This window comes from Corvus hawaiiensis, chromosome 31 (genome assembly GCF_020740725.1).
Source record: "Corvus hawaiiensis isolate bCorHaw1 chromosome 31, bCorHaw1.pri.cur, whole genome shotgun sequence".
Lineage (NCBI taxonomy): Eukaryota > Metazoa > Chordata > Aves > Passeriformes > Corvidae > Corvus > Corvus hawaiiensis.
This window is the reverse complement of record NC_063243.1, coordinates 37,106-50,778: the sequence shown is the minus strand read 5'-3', so window position 1 is coordinate 50,778 and position 13,673 is coordinate 37,106. Positions and strand designations below refer to the sequence as shown.

At 62.7% G+C, this 13,673-nt stretch overlaps 1 protein-coding gene across 1 annotated transcript; it reads left to right on the top strand.

Moving 5' to 3' along the window:
- The first annotated feature begins 82 nt into the window (after positions 1 to 82).
- Positions 83 to 13,429, top strand: MDC1 (mediator of DNA damage checkpoint 1). The gene is made up of 8 exons (XM_048289640.1): positions 83 to 169; positions 1,144 to 4,231; positions 5,029 to 5,322; positions 7,615 to 7,800; positions 8,597 to 8,710; positions 10,032 to 10,142; positions 12,622 to 12,818; positions 13,270 to 13,429. The coding sequence occupies exons 1-8, from the start codon at positions 156 to 158 to the stop codon at positions 13,427 to 13,429; spliced, it is 4,164 nt and encodes a 1,387-aa protein (XP_048145597.1). The 5' UTR covers positions 83 to 155.
- The last annotated feature ends 244 nt before the right edge of the window (positions 13,430 to 13,673 follow it).

The following is a 13,673-nucleotide window of genomic DNA, read 5'->3' as shown; positions in this document are numbered from 1 at the left end:
CCCACCGGCGCTCCGCCGCTCTCGGAGGACCGCCCCGCCTCGTCTCGGTGGTCTGGCGATGATTGACGTCCGCAGGGGCCAATGAAAAGCGCGGATAGGCGTTGGCGCGCGGAGAGAGCCGCCAATGGGAGCGCGGGGGGCGGGGCCCGGCGGTGATGGCGCGGGAGGGGTGAGCGGGGGGGGGGATCGGGGCCGCTTTTGGGGGACTCTGAGGGAGTTTGGGGGGAATTTGGGGCGATTTGGGGTTCCGGGGGGAGGTTGGGGGCTCCTGCAGGGGATTTGGGGGCCACAAGAGGGGTCGGAGGGGTCCTTGGTGGGGGTTGGAGTCTCAGGGGGATCATTTGGGGGGGTTCCTGAGGGAGGTTGGGCCTTCCTGAGGGGAGTTTGGGGTCCCTGAGGGGGGATTGGGGGTGCCTGAGGGGAGTTGGGGGTTCCGTGAGGGAATTTGGGGTTCGTGGGGGAAGTTTGAGGTCCCTGAGGGGGGGCTTGGGTGTTCCTGAGGGAAGGTGGGAGTTCTTGAGGGAGTTCGGGGGTTCCGGAGGGAAGTTTGGGGTCCCTGAGGGAGGTTTGGGGTCCCTGAGGGAAGTTTGGGGGTTTCTGAGGGGATGTGGGGGTCCCTGAGGGGAGTTTGGGGTCCCTGAGTGCAGTTTGGGGGCTTCTGAGGGGAGTCTGGGGTCCCTGAGGGGGCTTTGGGGTCCCTGAGGGATCTTGGGGGGTCCTGGGGTGGTTTGGGCCCTTTGGGGGAAGTTTTGGGGTCTCTCAGCGATTTTGGGGGTCCTTGGGGTAATTTGGGCAGTTTGGGGGGGGGAGGGGAACTGAGGGGATTTTGGGGGTCTCTGGGACATTTTGGGAGGGTCCTGGGGTGGTTTAGGGGGATTTGGGGGGGGTCCCTGGACCGTTTGGGGGGGGGGGTTGGGGTTTCAGGGGCATTTTTTGGGGGGGTTGGGGGTCCCAGGGACAGTTTTGGGGCATTTTTGGGGGTCCCTGTGAGGGTTCTGGGCTCCTTGGGGCATTTTTTGACGGTTTTGGGGCAGTTTGGGGGGGTTTGGGGCTCTTTGGGTCATTTTTGGGTCCCTGGGGGATTTTTGGGGGGGGTCCCAAATTCCTGAGCCCCTCCCCCCTCCAACTCCTTCCCCTTTCCAGCGCCCTGGAGGATCCAGCTGTGCCCCCAGATGTCGGGGGGCCCCCAAAACACCTTCCCTGCCCCCGAAATGCCCCAGATGTGGCGGGGGAGGGGCCGGATCCAGATGTCGGAAGCCCGGAAACGCCGAGAGCGGCCCAAAACGCGCCCGGGGCCCCAGATGTGGGGCAGAGACCCCCGGATCCAGATGTTTTACACCCAAAAATCAGAGCCCGGATGCTGCTGGTGGAGAGCGACACAGATGTGGAGGAGGAGGAGGAGGCGGATCCAGATGTTCGGCCCTCGGGAAGACGGAAAGCGCCCCGGAACGTCCCTGGAGCTCCAGATGTGCAGCCAGAACCCCCGAATCCAGATGTTGCGGGGCTTAAAAACGGGCGCGGGGCGCTGGTGGTGGAGAGCGACACAGATGTGGAGGGGGAGGAGGAGGAGGGGATAGTTCCAGATGTTCGGCCCTCGAAAGGACGGAAAGCGCCCCGGAACGTGCCCGGAGCTCCAGATGTGGAGGTGGGGACCCCGAATCCAGATGTTGGCGCTACCAGAACCGGGCGTGCGGCACAGCCGGTGGGCAGCGACACAGATGTGGAGGGGGAGGAGGCGGATCCAGATGTGGAGCCCCCGAAACGGCTCAAGATGACCCAAAACGTCCCCGGAACTCCAGATGTGCGGCGGAACCCCCCGAATCCAGATGTTTTACGCCCAAAAATCAGACCCCGGATGCTGCTGGTGGACAGCGACACAGATGTGGAGGGAGAGGAGGCGGATCCAGATGTTCGGCCCTCAAAAAGACGGAAAACGCCCCGAAACGTGCCTGAAACTCCAGATGTGGGGCGGAAACCCCCGAATCCAGATGTGCCCGGCCCCAAATCCGGTCACAGGGCGCTGCTGGTGGAGAGCGACACAGATGTGGAGGAGGATCCAGATATGGAGCCCCTAAAACGGCTCAAAATGACCCAAAACGTGCCCGAAACTCCAGATGTGCGGCTGAGGACCCCGAATCCAGATGTTCCCGGCCCCAAATCCGGCCACAGGGCGCTGCTGGTGGAGAGCGACACAGATGTGGAGGAGGAGGAGGCGGATCCAGGTGTTCGGACCTCAGAAGGACGGGAAATGACCCAAAACGTGCCCGAAACTCCAGATGTGGGGCGGAAGCTCCCGAATCCAGATGTTTTGCACCCAAAAATGGGGCGTGGGGCGCTGCTGGTGGAGAGTGACACAGATGTGGAGGAGGATCCAGATGTGGAGTCCCCAAAACGGCTCCAAATGACCCAAAACGTGCCCGAAACTCCAGGTGTGGCAGCGGAGACCCCGAGTCCAGATGTTCTCGGCCCCCGAAATGGGCGTTGGGCACAGCTGGTGGGCAGTGACACAGATGTGGAGGCAGATCCAGATGTGGAGCCCCCAAAGCAAGGCAAAATTACCCAAAACGTGCCCGGAACTCCAGATGTGGGGCGGAAACTCCCGAATCCAGATGTTTCTCACCCAGAAACCAGAGCCCAGGAGCTGCTGGTGGAGAGTGACACAGATGTGGAGGAGGATCCAGATGTGGAGTCCCGGAAATGGCCCAAAATGACCCGAAGCGTGCCCGAAACTCCAGGTGTGGCAGCGGAGACCCCAAATCCAGATGTTTCGTGCCCCCGAAATGGGCTTGGGGCACAGCTGGTGGGCAGTGACACAGATGTGGAGGCGGATCCAGGTGTGGAGCCCCCAAAGCAACTGGCAACGACCCAAAATGTGCCCGAAACTCCAGATGTGGGGCGGAAACTCCCAAATCCAGATGTTTCACGTCCAAAAATGGGGTGTGGGAGCGACACAGATGTGGAGGAGGATCCAGATGTTGAGGCTTCAGAACGGCTCAAAATGACCCAAAGCGTGCCCGAAACTCCAGATGTGGCAGCGGAGACCCCGAATCCAGATGTTTCGTGCCCAAAAATGGGGCTGCTGGTGGAGAGCGACACAGACGTGGAGGAGGATCCAGATGTGGAGCCCCGGAAAGGGCTCCAAATGACCCAGAACGACCCCGGAGCTCCAGATGTGGGGGCGGGGAGCCCGGATCCAGCTGTGGCGGCCACGCAGCTGTTCCCAGCCCCGGATCCAGCTGTGGAGGGGGAGGAGCCAGATCCAGATGTTCGGCCCCCGGAACGGCTCCGAATGGCCCAGAACGACCCTGGAGCTCCAGATGTGGGGCCGGAAGCCCCGGATCCAGATGTTGGCAGCCCCCAGAGGCTCGGGGTGGCCCAAACCGCGGCCGGGATTCCAGATGTGGCAGGGGGGGACTCGGACTCGGACTCGGATCCAGATGTGGCCGCCACCCAGCTGTTCCTGCCCCCGGATCCAGATGTTGGGAGGAGGCCGGAACGGCTCCGAAGGACCCGGAGCGCACCCGGGATTCCAGATGTGGAGGAGGAGGAGGAGGAGGAAGGGCCGGATCCAGATGTGGCCACCCAGCTGTTCCTGCCCCCGGATCCAGATGTTGGGCCCCCGAAACGCCTCCGAACGAGCCGGGGTGGGCGCGGGGTTCCAGATGTGGAGGAGGAGGAGGAGTCAGAGTCAGATCCAGATGTGGCCGCCACCCAGCTGTTCCTGCCCCCTCCCGATGTCGGAGGAGCCCCCGAAGGCCCTGGGATTCCAGATGTGGAGGAGCCGGGGAGCCCCTCCCCCGATCCAGATGTGGCCACGCAGCTGTTCCCACCCCCGGATCCAGATGTTGGGGCCCCGAGCGAGCTCAGCGTGCCAGATGTGGGGGCGGGGAGCCCAGATCCAGATGTGGAGGAGGGGGAGGGCTTCGATGTGGCCACCCAGCTGTTCCCGGCCCCCCGCCCAGATGTGGAGGAGGGAGAGGGGCCCCACGATCCAGATGTGGCCACCCAGCTGTTCCCGGCTCCCCGTCCAGATGTGGAGGAGGGGGAGGGGCTCCCCAATCCAGATGTGGCCACCCAGCTGTTCCCGCCCCCGGGTCCAGATGTGGAGAGCCCCAAGGTGGCCGCGGGCCAGCCCCGGGCTCCAGATGTGCGGCGGGAGAGCCCAAATCCAGATGTTGGGGGTCCCCCAGGCCCCGCCCCCCAGGCAGAGGAGGCCCCGCCCACCCCGCAGGTGAATTTGGGGGGGTCCCTGAAGGGTTTGAGGGGTCCCAGGGGGATTTTGGGGTGAATTTGGGGGGGTCCCCGATGAGATTTCGGGGGTTCTGGGGGGATTTTGGGGTCCTGGGTGGATTTTGGGGTTCCTGGGCAGATTTTTGGGGTCCCAGGTGGATTTTTGGGGGTCCTAGGGTGGATTTTGGGGTCTCAGGGTGGATTTTGGGGGTCTCTGGGTGGATTTTTTGGGGGTCCCTGGTGGATTTTTGGGGGGTCCTGGGTGGATTTTGGGGTCCCTGGGTGGATTTTGGGGGTCCCAGGTGGATTTTTGGGGTCCCTGAGGGGATTTTGGGGATCTCGGGTGGGTTTTGGGGGTCCCTGAGAGGATTTTTGGGGGTCCCAGGATGGATTTTGGGGGTCCTGGGTGGATTTTGGGGGTCTCTGGGTGGATTTTTGGGGGTCCCAGATGGATGTTGGGGTCCTTGGGTGGATTTTGGGGGGTCCTGGATGGATTTTGGGGGTCCCGGGTGGATTTTGGGGTCCTTGGGTGGATTTTGGGGGGTCCCTGGATGGATTTTGGGGGTCCCGGGTGAATTTTGGGGTCCCTGGGTGGATTTTTGGGGGTCCCTGGATGGATTTTGGGGGTCCCGGGTGGATTTTGGGGGGTCCCGGGTGGATTTTGGGGGGTCCAGGGTGGATTTTTGGGGTCCCCGGGTGGATTTTTGGGGGTCCCAGGTGGATTTTGGGGGGTCCTGGATGGATTTTGGGGGGTCCCGGGTGGATTTTGGGGTCCCCACTGTCGCCCCTCCCCCCCAGGTGCGGCGCAGCCTGCGATTGGCCGAGCGCAGAGGGGGCGGGGCCTCCGCCGGCCCCTCCCCCACGGAGAGGGGGCGTGGCCAAGCTCAGAGGCCCCGCCCATCGCCCAAGCCCCGCCCCCAGACGAGGCGGAGCCAATCGGGGGAGGGGCATGAGGTGACCCCGCCCTCTGTGCCCATAAAAGGAAGTGGGCGGGGCTCGGCGGTGACCCCGCCCCCACAGGAGGAGGAGCCAGCAGGGGGCGCCAAGCGCAGGCTCCGGCCCCGGACGGCGCCGGGCCCCGCCCCCATCCGGGTAAGGGGGGAACCAGTATGGACCAGTATGGACTAGCATGGACCAGTAGAGACCAGTAACAACCAGAACAGAGCAGCACAGATCAATAAAGACCAGTATGAACCAGTAGAGACCAGTAAAGACCAGTGTGAAGCAGTATGGACTAGTACAGACCAGTAAGGACCAGTACAGACCAGTAAAGACCAGTATGGAGTGGTATGGACCAGTAGAAACTAGCATGAGCTAATACAGGCCAATACAGACCAGCATGGACCACTACAGACCAATGCAGACTAGTAGGAACCAATAGAGACCAGTATGGACCAGTACAAACCAATACGGACCAATACAGATCAGTGGGGGATCAGTATGGGCCAGTACAGACCAGCATGGAGCAGTAGGGACCAGTAAAGACCAGTATGGACTGCTACGGACCAGTAGAAACCACCATGGACTAGTACAGGCCGCTAGAGACCAACATAAACTAGTACGGACCAGTACAGACCAGTATGGACCCATACAGACTAATACAGACTGGTATGAATCAATAAAGACCCGTATGGACTAGTGCAAACCAGTATGGACCAGTACAAACCAGTATGGACCAGTACGGACCAGCATGGACCAGTACAGACCCGTACAGACCAGTAGGGACCAGTACGGACCAGTATGAACCAGTATGGACCAGTATGAACCAGTATAGGTTAGTATTGACCAGGGTGCATTAATATGGAGCAGTACGGACTAACGTGGACCAGTAGGAACCACTACAGACCAGTACGGAGCAATACGGACCAGGAGGGAACAGTGGGGACCGGGGGACCAGTACGGACCAGTGTGGACCAGTACGGACTGGTAGAAACCAGTATAGACCAGTGTGGACTAATATGGACCAGTACGGACCCGTACAGACCAATATGGACTAGTATAGACCAGTGTAGACCAGTATGGACCAGTAGGGAGCTGTATGAACTAGTATGGGCCAATACAGACCATTGGAGACCAGTATGGACCAGTACAGACTGATTAGACCAGGGGAGACCACTATTGAGCAGTACAGACCGATAGGAACCAGTATAGACCAGTAGAAGCCAGTACAACCCACTGAGCCCCCCCAGTCCTCCCAGTATGGACTAGTGCAGACCAGTATGGACCTGTGACCTCCCAGCATGGACCAGTACAGACCAGTGACCTCCCAGTGCTCCCAGTACGGACCAGTGCCCCTCCCAGTCCCCGCTGTCCCCAGCTGCTCTTCCGGGGCTGGTGGCACCTGCCCGTGTCCCCAGTGTGTCCCCAGCGTGTCCCCAGCGTGTCCCAGTGTGTCCCAGTGTCCTCCAGGTGTCCCCAACCCATCCAGGGATGTCCCCAACGTGTCCCCAAACCCCCCAGGGATGTCCCCAGTCTGTCCCCAACGCCTCCCAGTGTCCCCCAGGTGTCCCCAACCCCCTCAGGGATGTCCCCAACCTGTCCTCAGCGTGTCCCAGTGTCCCCTCCATGTCCCTGGGCCTGGTGGCACTCGGGGCTGTCCCCAGTGTCCCCTCGTGTCCCCAGGTGCTGTCCCCGGGCCTGGTGGCACTCGGGGCTGTCCCCAATGTCCCCTCTGTGTCCCTGGGCCTGGTGGCACTCGGGGCTGTCCCCAGTGTCCCCTCTGTGTCCCCTCGTGTCCCCAGGTGCTGTCCCCGGGCCTGGTGGCACTCGGGGCTGTCCCCAGTGTCCCCTCTGTGTCCCCAGGCCTGGTGGCACTCGGGGCTGTCCCCAGTGTCCCCTCTGTGTCCCCTCGTGTCCCCAGGTGCTGTCCCCGGGCCTGGTGGCACTCAGGGCTGTCCCCAGTGTCCCCTCTGTGTCCCCAGGCCTGGTGGCACTCGGGGCTGTCCCCAGTGTCCCCTCTGTGTCCCCAGGCCTGGTGGCACTCGGGGCTGTCCCCAATGTCCCCTCTGTGTCCCCTCGTGTCCCCAGGTGCTGTCCCCGGGCCTGGTGGCACTCGGGGCTGTCCCCAGTGTCCCCTCTGTGTCCCCAGGCCTGGTGGCACTCGGGGCTGTCCCCAGTGTCCCCTCTGTGTCCCCTCGTGTCCCCAGGTGCTGTCCCCGGGCCTGGTGGCACTCAGGGCTGTCCCCAGTGTCCCCTCTGTGTCCCCAGGCCTGGTGGCACTCGGGGCTGTCCTCAGTGTCCCCTCTGTGTCCCCAGGCCTGGTGGCACTCGGGGCTGTCCCCAATGTCCCCTCTGTGTCCCCTCGTGTCCCCAGGTGCTGTCCCCGGGCCTGGTGGCACTCGGGGCTGTCCCCAATGTCCCCTCTGTGTCCCCTCGTGTCCCCAGGTGCTGTTCACGGGCCTGGTGGCCTCCCCGGCGCTGCTGGTGGCCCTGGGCACGCTGGGTGGCACCGAGGCCACGTCGGTGCACGACTGCAGCCACCTGGTGACCGACGGCGCCCGGCGGACGCTGAAGCTGCTCTGTGCCCTGGCCAGGGGCGTGCCCATCGTCACCCCCGAGTGGCTGCTCCAGGTGACACTGGGGACACTGGGGTGGCACTGGGGGCTTGGGGACAATCAGGGACATTGAGGGGACACTGGGGTGGCACTGGGGGCTTGGGGACAATCAGGGACATCGAGGGGACACTGGGGACACTGGGGTGGCACTGGGGGCTTGGGGACAATCAGGTATTGGGGACATTGGGGTGGCACTGGAGGAGTGGGGACATCCAGGGGGATTGGGGACATGGGGGACATTGGGGTGGCACTGGGGACACTGCAGCCCTGAGTGGCTGCTCCAGGTGACACCAGGGACATTGGGGGGGGGTTGGGGACATTGGGGACAATCAGGGACATCAGGGGGACACTGGGGACACTGGGGGCTTGGGGACAATCAGATATTGGGGACATTGAGGACACTGGGGACACTGGGGTGGCACAGGGGCCTTGGGGACAATCAGGGACATTGGGGACATCAGGGGTGGCACTGGGGGCTTGGGGACAATCAGGGTCTCTGAGGACAAGGAAAGGGGACTTGGGGACACTGGGGTGGCCTTGGGGACACTGGGGACAATGGGGACACTGAGGATGGGGCACTTGGGGACACGGGGGTGGCCTTGGGGACATCGGGGGATGAGGGTGGCCTTGGGGACAGTGGGACGGGCTTGGGGACACTGGGGTGGCTTTGGGGACAAGGAGGGGGTTGGCCTTGGGGACAGTGGGGGGTGGCCTTGGGGACAGCGGCGAGTGTGGGTGGCCGTGGGTGTCCCCAGTGTCCCCAGAGTTCCCACGGTGGCCCTGGGTGACCCCGCTGTCCCCTGTGTCCCCAGAGTTCCCACGGTGGCCGCCCGCTGTCCCCAGCTCCGTTCCTGCCCCGGTGTCCCCCCCTCGGCCTCCGGCTGCGTTCGGCGCTGGCCCGGGCTCGGCGCCAGCCCCTGCTGCAGGTGACTGTCCCCAAATGTCCCCAAATGTCCCCAAACCCAGCCCTGAGCCAGCCCCGGGCTCGGTGTCACCCCCCGCTGCAGGGGACTGTCCCCAAATGTCCCCAAATGTCCCCAAACCCAGCCCTGAGCCAGCCCCGGGCTCGGTGTCACCCCCCGCTGCAGGGGACTGTCCCCAAATGTCCCCAAATGTCCCCAAACCCAGCCCTGAGCCAGCCCCGGGCTCGGTGTCACCCCCCGCTGCAGGGGACTGTCCCCAAATGTCCCCAAATGTCCCCAAACCCAGCCCTGAGCCAGCCCCGGGCTCGGTGTCACCCCCCGCTGCAGGGGACTGTCCCCAAATGTCCCCAAATGTCCCCAAACCCAGCCCTGAGCCAGCCCCGGGCTCGGTGTCACCCCCCGCTGCAGGAGACTGTCCCCAAATGTCCCCAAATGTCCCCAAACCCAGCCCTGAGCCAGCCCCGGGCTCGGTGTCACCCCCCGCTGCAGGGGACTGTCCCCAAACGTCCTCGCGATGTCCCCAACACCCTTTTGATGTCCCCAACCCCTTCGATGTCCCCCCACTGTCCCCAATGTCCCCTCAATCCCCCCAAGCCCCCACTGTCCCCAAATGTCCCCAATGTCCCCAATCCCCTCAATGTCCCCAAATGTCCCCAACCCCCCAACGTCCCCAATCCCCCGATGTCCCCGGTGTCCCCAAGCCCCAATGTCCCCAAGCCCCAATGTCCCTGAGTGTCCCCAATCCCCCAATGTCCCCAAGTCCCCAATCCTCTCCATGTCCCCACGATGTCCTCAAGCCCCCAATGTCCCCAAGGCCCCGATGTCCCCGGTGTCCCTGAGTGTCCCCAAGCCCCCCAATGTCCCCGATGTCCCCGAGTGTCCATAATTCCCTCAATGTCCCCAACCCCCCAATGTCTCCAACCCCTCTGATGTCCCCAAATGTCCCCAACCCCCCCATGTCCCCAACACTTTCATTGTCCCCAATGTCCCCAACCCCCCCATGTCCCCAAACTCCCCAAACCCCCAATGTCCCCATGATGTCCCCAAGGCCCCGATGTCCCCGATGTCCCTGAGTGTCCGTAACTCCCTCAATGTCCCCAACCCCTCTGATGTCCCCAAATGTCCCCAAACCCCCAAATGTCCCCAATCCCCCGATGTCCCCAATCCCCCGATGTCCCCGTGTCCCCAATGTCCCTGTGTCCCCCAATGTCCCCAAGCCCCCGATGTCCCCCCCGATGTCCCCGACGTCCCCGATGTCCCCCCGATGTCCCCCGATGTCCCCAGCGCTGTCCCCGTGTCCCCAGCGCTGTCCCCGTGTCCCCAGGGCTATGGGGTTCACGTCACCCCCAGCGTGCGGCCGCGGCCCGAGGACATTCGGGACATCGTCACCTGCTGTGGGGGCACCTTCCTGCCCCGCCTGCCCCGGGGCCCCGCGGTGAGGGGACAGCGAGGGGACAGCGAGGGGACAGCGAGGGGACAGCGGGGACAGCGGGGACAGCAATGGGGACAGCGAGGGGACAGCGAGGGGACAGCGAGGACAGGGAGGGGACAGTGAGGGGACAGTGAGGGGACAGCGGGGGGACAGGGAGGGGACAGCAATGGGGACAGGGAGGGGACAGGGAGGGGACAGCGGGGGGACAGGGAGGGGACAGCAATGGGGACAGGGAGGGGACAGGGAGGGGACAGCGGGGGGACAGGGAGGGGACAGCGGGGACAGGGAGGGGACAGCGAGGGGACAGGGAGGGGACAGGGAGGGGACAGCGGGGACAGCGAGGGGACAGGGAGGGGACAGCGAGGGGACAGCGGGGACAGCGGGGACAGGGAGGGGACAGCAATGGGGACAGGGAGGGGACAGTGAGGGGACAGCGGGGACAGGGAGGGGACAGCGGGGACAGCGAGGGGGATTGGAGGGACAGTGGGGACGGGGTTTTGGGGACATTGGGGACATTGGGGGCACACCGAAGGGACACCGGGGGGACACTGGGGAGGTTGGGGATCATGGGGACATTGGGGGGACACCGGGGGGATTGGGGACAATGGGGACGGGGGTTCTGGGGACACTGGGGGGACATTTGGGGGACACTGGGGGGATTGGGGACATGGGGATGGGGGGGTTTGGGGGTGTTGGGGACATTGAGGGGACATTTGGGGGGACATTGGGGGGTTTGGGGACACCGGAGGACGCTTGGGGACATTTGGGGACATTTGGGGACATTGGGGGGGGTTGGGGACATTGGGGGTTCCTGGGGGATCCCGTTGGGGTTTGGGGGGAGCTGTGGGGGCTCCCGTGGCGCCGGGGGGGTTTTGGGGTGAGATTTGGGGTTTTTGGGGTTCCTCGCTGGCATTTTGGGGTTTCCCCACAGGGTTTTGGGCTGTTTCTCACTGGGGTTTTGGGGGTATTTTGGGGTATTTGGGGTTTCTCGCTGGGGTTTTGGGGTATTTGTGGGGTTTTTGGGGTGTATTGGGGTTTCTTGCTGGGATTTTGGGGACTTCGGGGGTTTTTGGGGTATTTGGGGGCTTTGGGAGGTTTCTCATTGGGATTTTGGGGGGTTTGGGGATTTTTGGGGGGCATTTGGGGTATTTTGGGGTTTCTCACTGGGGTTTTGGGGGTATTTGAGGGCGGGGGTTTTGGGGGGTTCTCACTTTTTTGTTTTGTATTTTGGGGTGGGTTTGGGGTATTTGTTGGGTTTTGGGGGTTTCTTTTGGGGTATTTTGGGGTGTTTGGGGGTTTCTCACTGGGATTTTGGGGGATATGTGGGGGGCTTTTGGGATATTTGGGGGGCTTTGGGGGTTTCTGCCTGGGTTTTGGGGGTATTTGTGGGGGTTTGGGGTATTTTGGGGGGTATTTGGAATATTTGGGGGGGTTGGGATATTTTGGGGTGTTTGGGGGTTTCCCACTGGGATTTTGGGGTATTTTTGGGAACTTTGGGGGGGCTTTTGGGGTATTTTCGGGTTTCTCACTGGGGTTTTGGGGTATTTTGAGGTGGTTTTGGGGTAATTGGGGGGGGGGTTGGGGTATTTTGGAGGGGTTTGGGGGTATTTTGGGGGGGTTGGGGTATTTTGGGGGGGTTGGGCTATTTTGGAGTATTTCGGGGGGGTTTGGGGTTTCTCACTGGGGTTTTGGGGTATTTTGAGGTGTTTTGGGGATATTTGTGGGGATTTGGGGGTGTTTTGGGGGGGGTTGGGCTATGTTGGGGTATTTGAAGGGTTTTGGGGTATTGGGGGGGGTTGGGGCATTTGGGAGGGTTTTGGGTTTTTTTGGGGGGTTTGGGGTATTTGGGGTGGTTTGGGGGTTTTGGGGGGGTTTGGGCTATTTTGAGGTATTTGGGGAAGTTTTGGGGTATTTTGAGGGGGTTTGGGGTATTTGGGCTATTTTGGGCTATTCTGGGGTGTTTGGGCTATTTGGGGGTATTTGCGGGGGGTTGGGGTATTTTGGGGGGTATTTTGGGGGGTTTTGGGGAGGTTTTGGGGTATTTGGGGGGGTATTTTGGGGTATTTGGGGTGGTTTGTGGGTATTTCGGGGGGTTTTGGGGAGGTTTTGGGGTATTTTGGGCTATTTGGGGTGGTTTTGGGCTATTTCTTGGGTGTTTTGGGGTTTCTCACTGGGTTTCTGGGATATTTTGGGGTATTTGGGGGGGGGGGGGTTGGGGTATTATGGGGGGTTTGGGGGTGTTTTGGGGTATTTGGGCGGGTTTTTGGGGGGTTTTTTGGGGGGTTTTGGGCTATTTTGGGGTATTTTGGGGGGGTTTGGGTTATTTTGGGGGGGTTGGGCTATTTTTGGGCTATTTGGGGTCGTTTTGGGCTATTTCTGGGGGTGTTTTGGGGTTTCTCACCGGGCTTTTTTGGGTTTTTCGGGGTGAGATTTGGGGTGCAGCCTCCCCCTGACCCCCCTGTGTCCCCCCCGTTGCCTCCAGCCGCGGGTCCTGGTGGTCTCGTGTCAGCAGGACCGGGCTCTGTGGGCTCCGGCCGTGGCCGCGGGGCTGCCCCTGCTCTCGGCCGAGCAGCTCCTGGCGGGGGTCCTGCAGCAGCGCCTCGCCCTCCCCCCGCCCCCAAAACCCCCCAAAAAACCCCCCCAAAAAACCCCCCAGAAACCCCCCCAAAAAACACAAAAAACCCCCCAAAAAACCCCCCAAAAACCCCAAAAAACCCCACAAAAAAACCCCCAAAAAACCCCCAAAACCCCCCCCCAAAACGCCCCCCAAAAATCCCAAAAACTCCCCCAAAAACCCCCGACCCCCCCCCGAGCCCCCCCCCTCGCGGCCCCCGCCCCAATTCGGGAGCTCGACCCCTCCCCCGAGCCCCCCCCGGACCCGCAGCGGGCGCAGACCCCCCCAAAATCCCCCCCGCGACCCCCCAAATTCGTGGACGCCCCGAAACCCCACCCCAAATACCCCAAAACGGCCCCAAAACGCCCCAAAACGGCCCCGGGGTGGTTCAGAGGGTCCTGAAGCTTTTTTGGGGGGTTCGACCCCTCCCCAGAGCCCCCCCAGGACCCGCAGTGGGCGCAGAACCCCCCAAAATCCCCCCCGGAGCCCGCGGAACCCCCCCAAAAATCCCCCGAGTTCAGGGACGGCCCAAAAAGCCCCAAACGCGCCCCAAAACGCCCGGAAACGGCCCCGGGACCCCCCCGCGGCTGCCGAGGGCGATTTTGGGGTCCCCGAGCCCCCCCCGAGCCCCCCCCGCACCCGGAGCCGCCGGGGACCCCCCCAGAGCCCCCAATAAAGAGAATTTCGGCAGCGGAATTTGGGGCTTTTTGGGGCTTTTGGGGCTTTTTGGGGCTTTTGGGGGAGCGGCAAAAATCCCGAATTTGGGGGGGGAGGGGGGGTTGGGGACACCCCGGGGATGGCGCGGGGGGGGGGGGGTTGGGGCCCAGTTTATCCCAGTTTGTCCCAGTTTGTCCCAATTCACTCTGTACTGGGTTGGGCCCAGTTCATCCCAGTTTGTCCCAGTTTATCCCAGTTCACTC

Bases quoted from the DNA above. Each gene is read 5' to 3' on its own strand.
- MDC1 (XM_048289640.1), top strand. The intron at 5,323-7,614 runs GTAAGGGGGGAA...TCGTGTCCCCAG, and splicing joins CGGGCCCCGCCCCCATCCGG to GTGCTGTTCACGGGCCTGGT. The intron at 10,143-12,621 runs GTGAGGGGACAG...CGTTGCCTCCAG, and splicing joins GCCTGCCCCGGGGCCCCGCG to CCGCGGGTCCTGGTGGTCTC.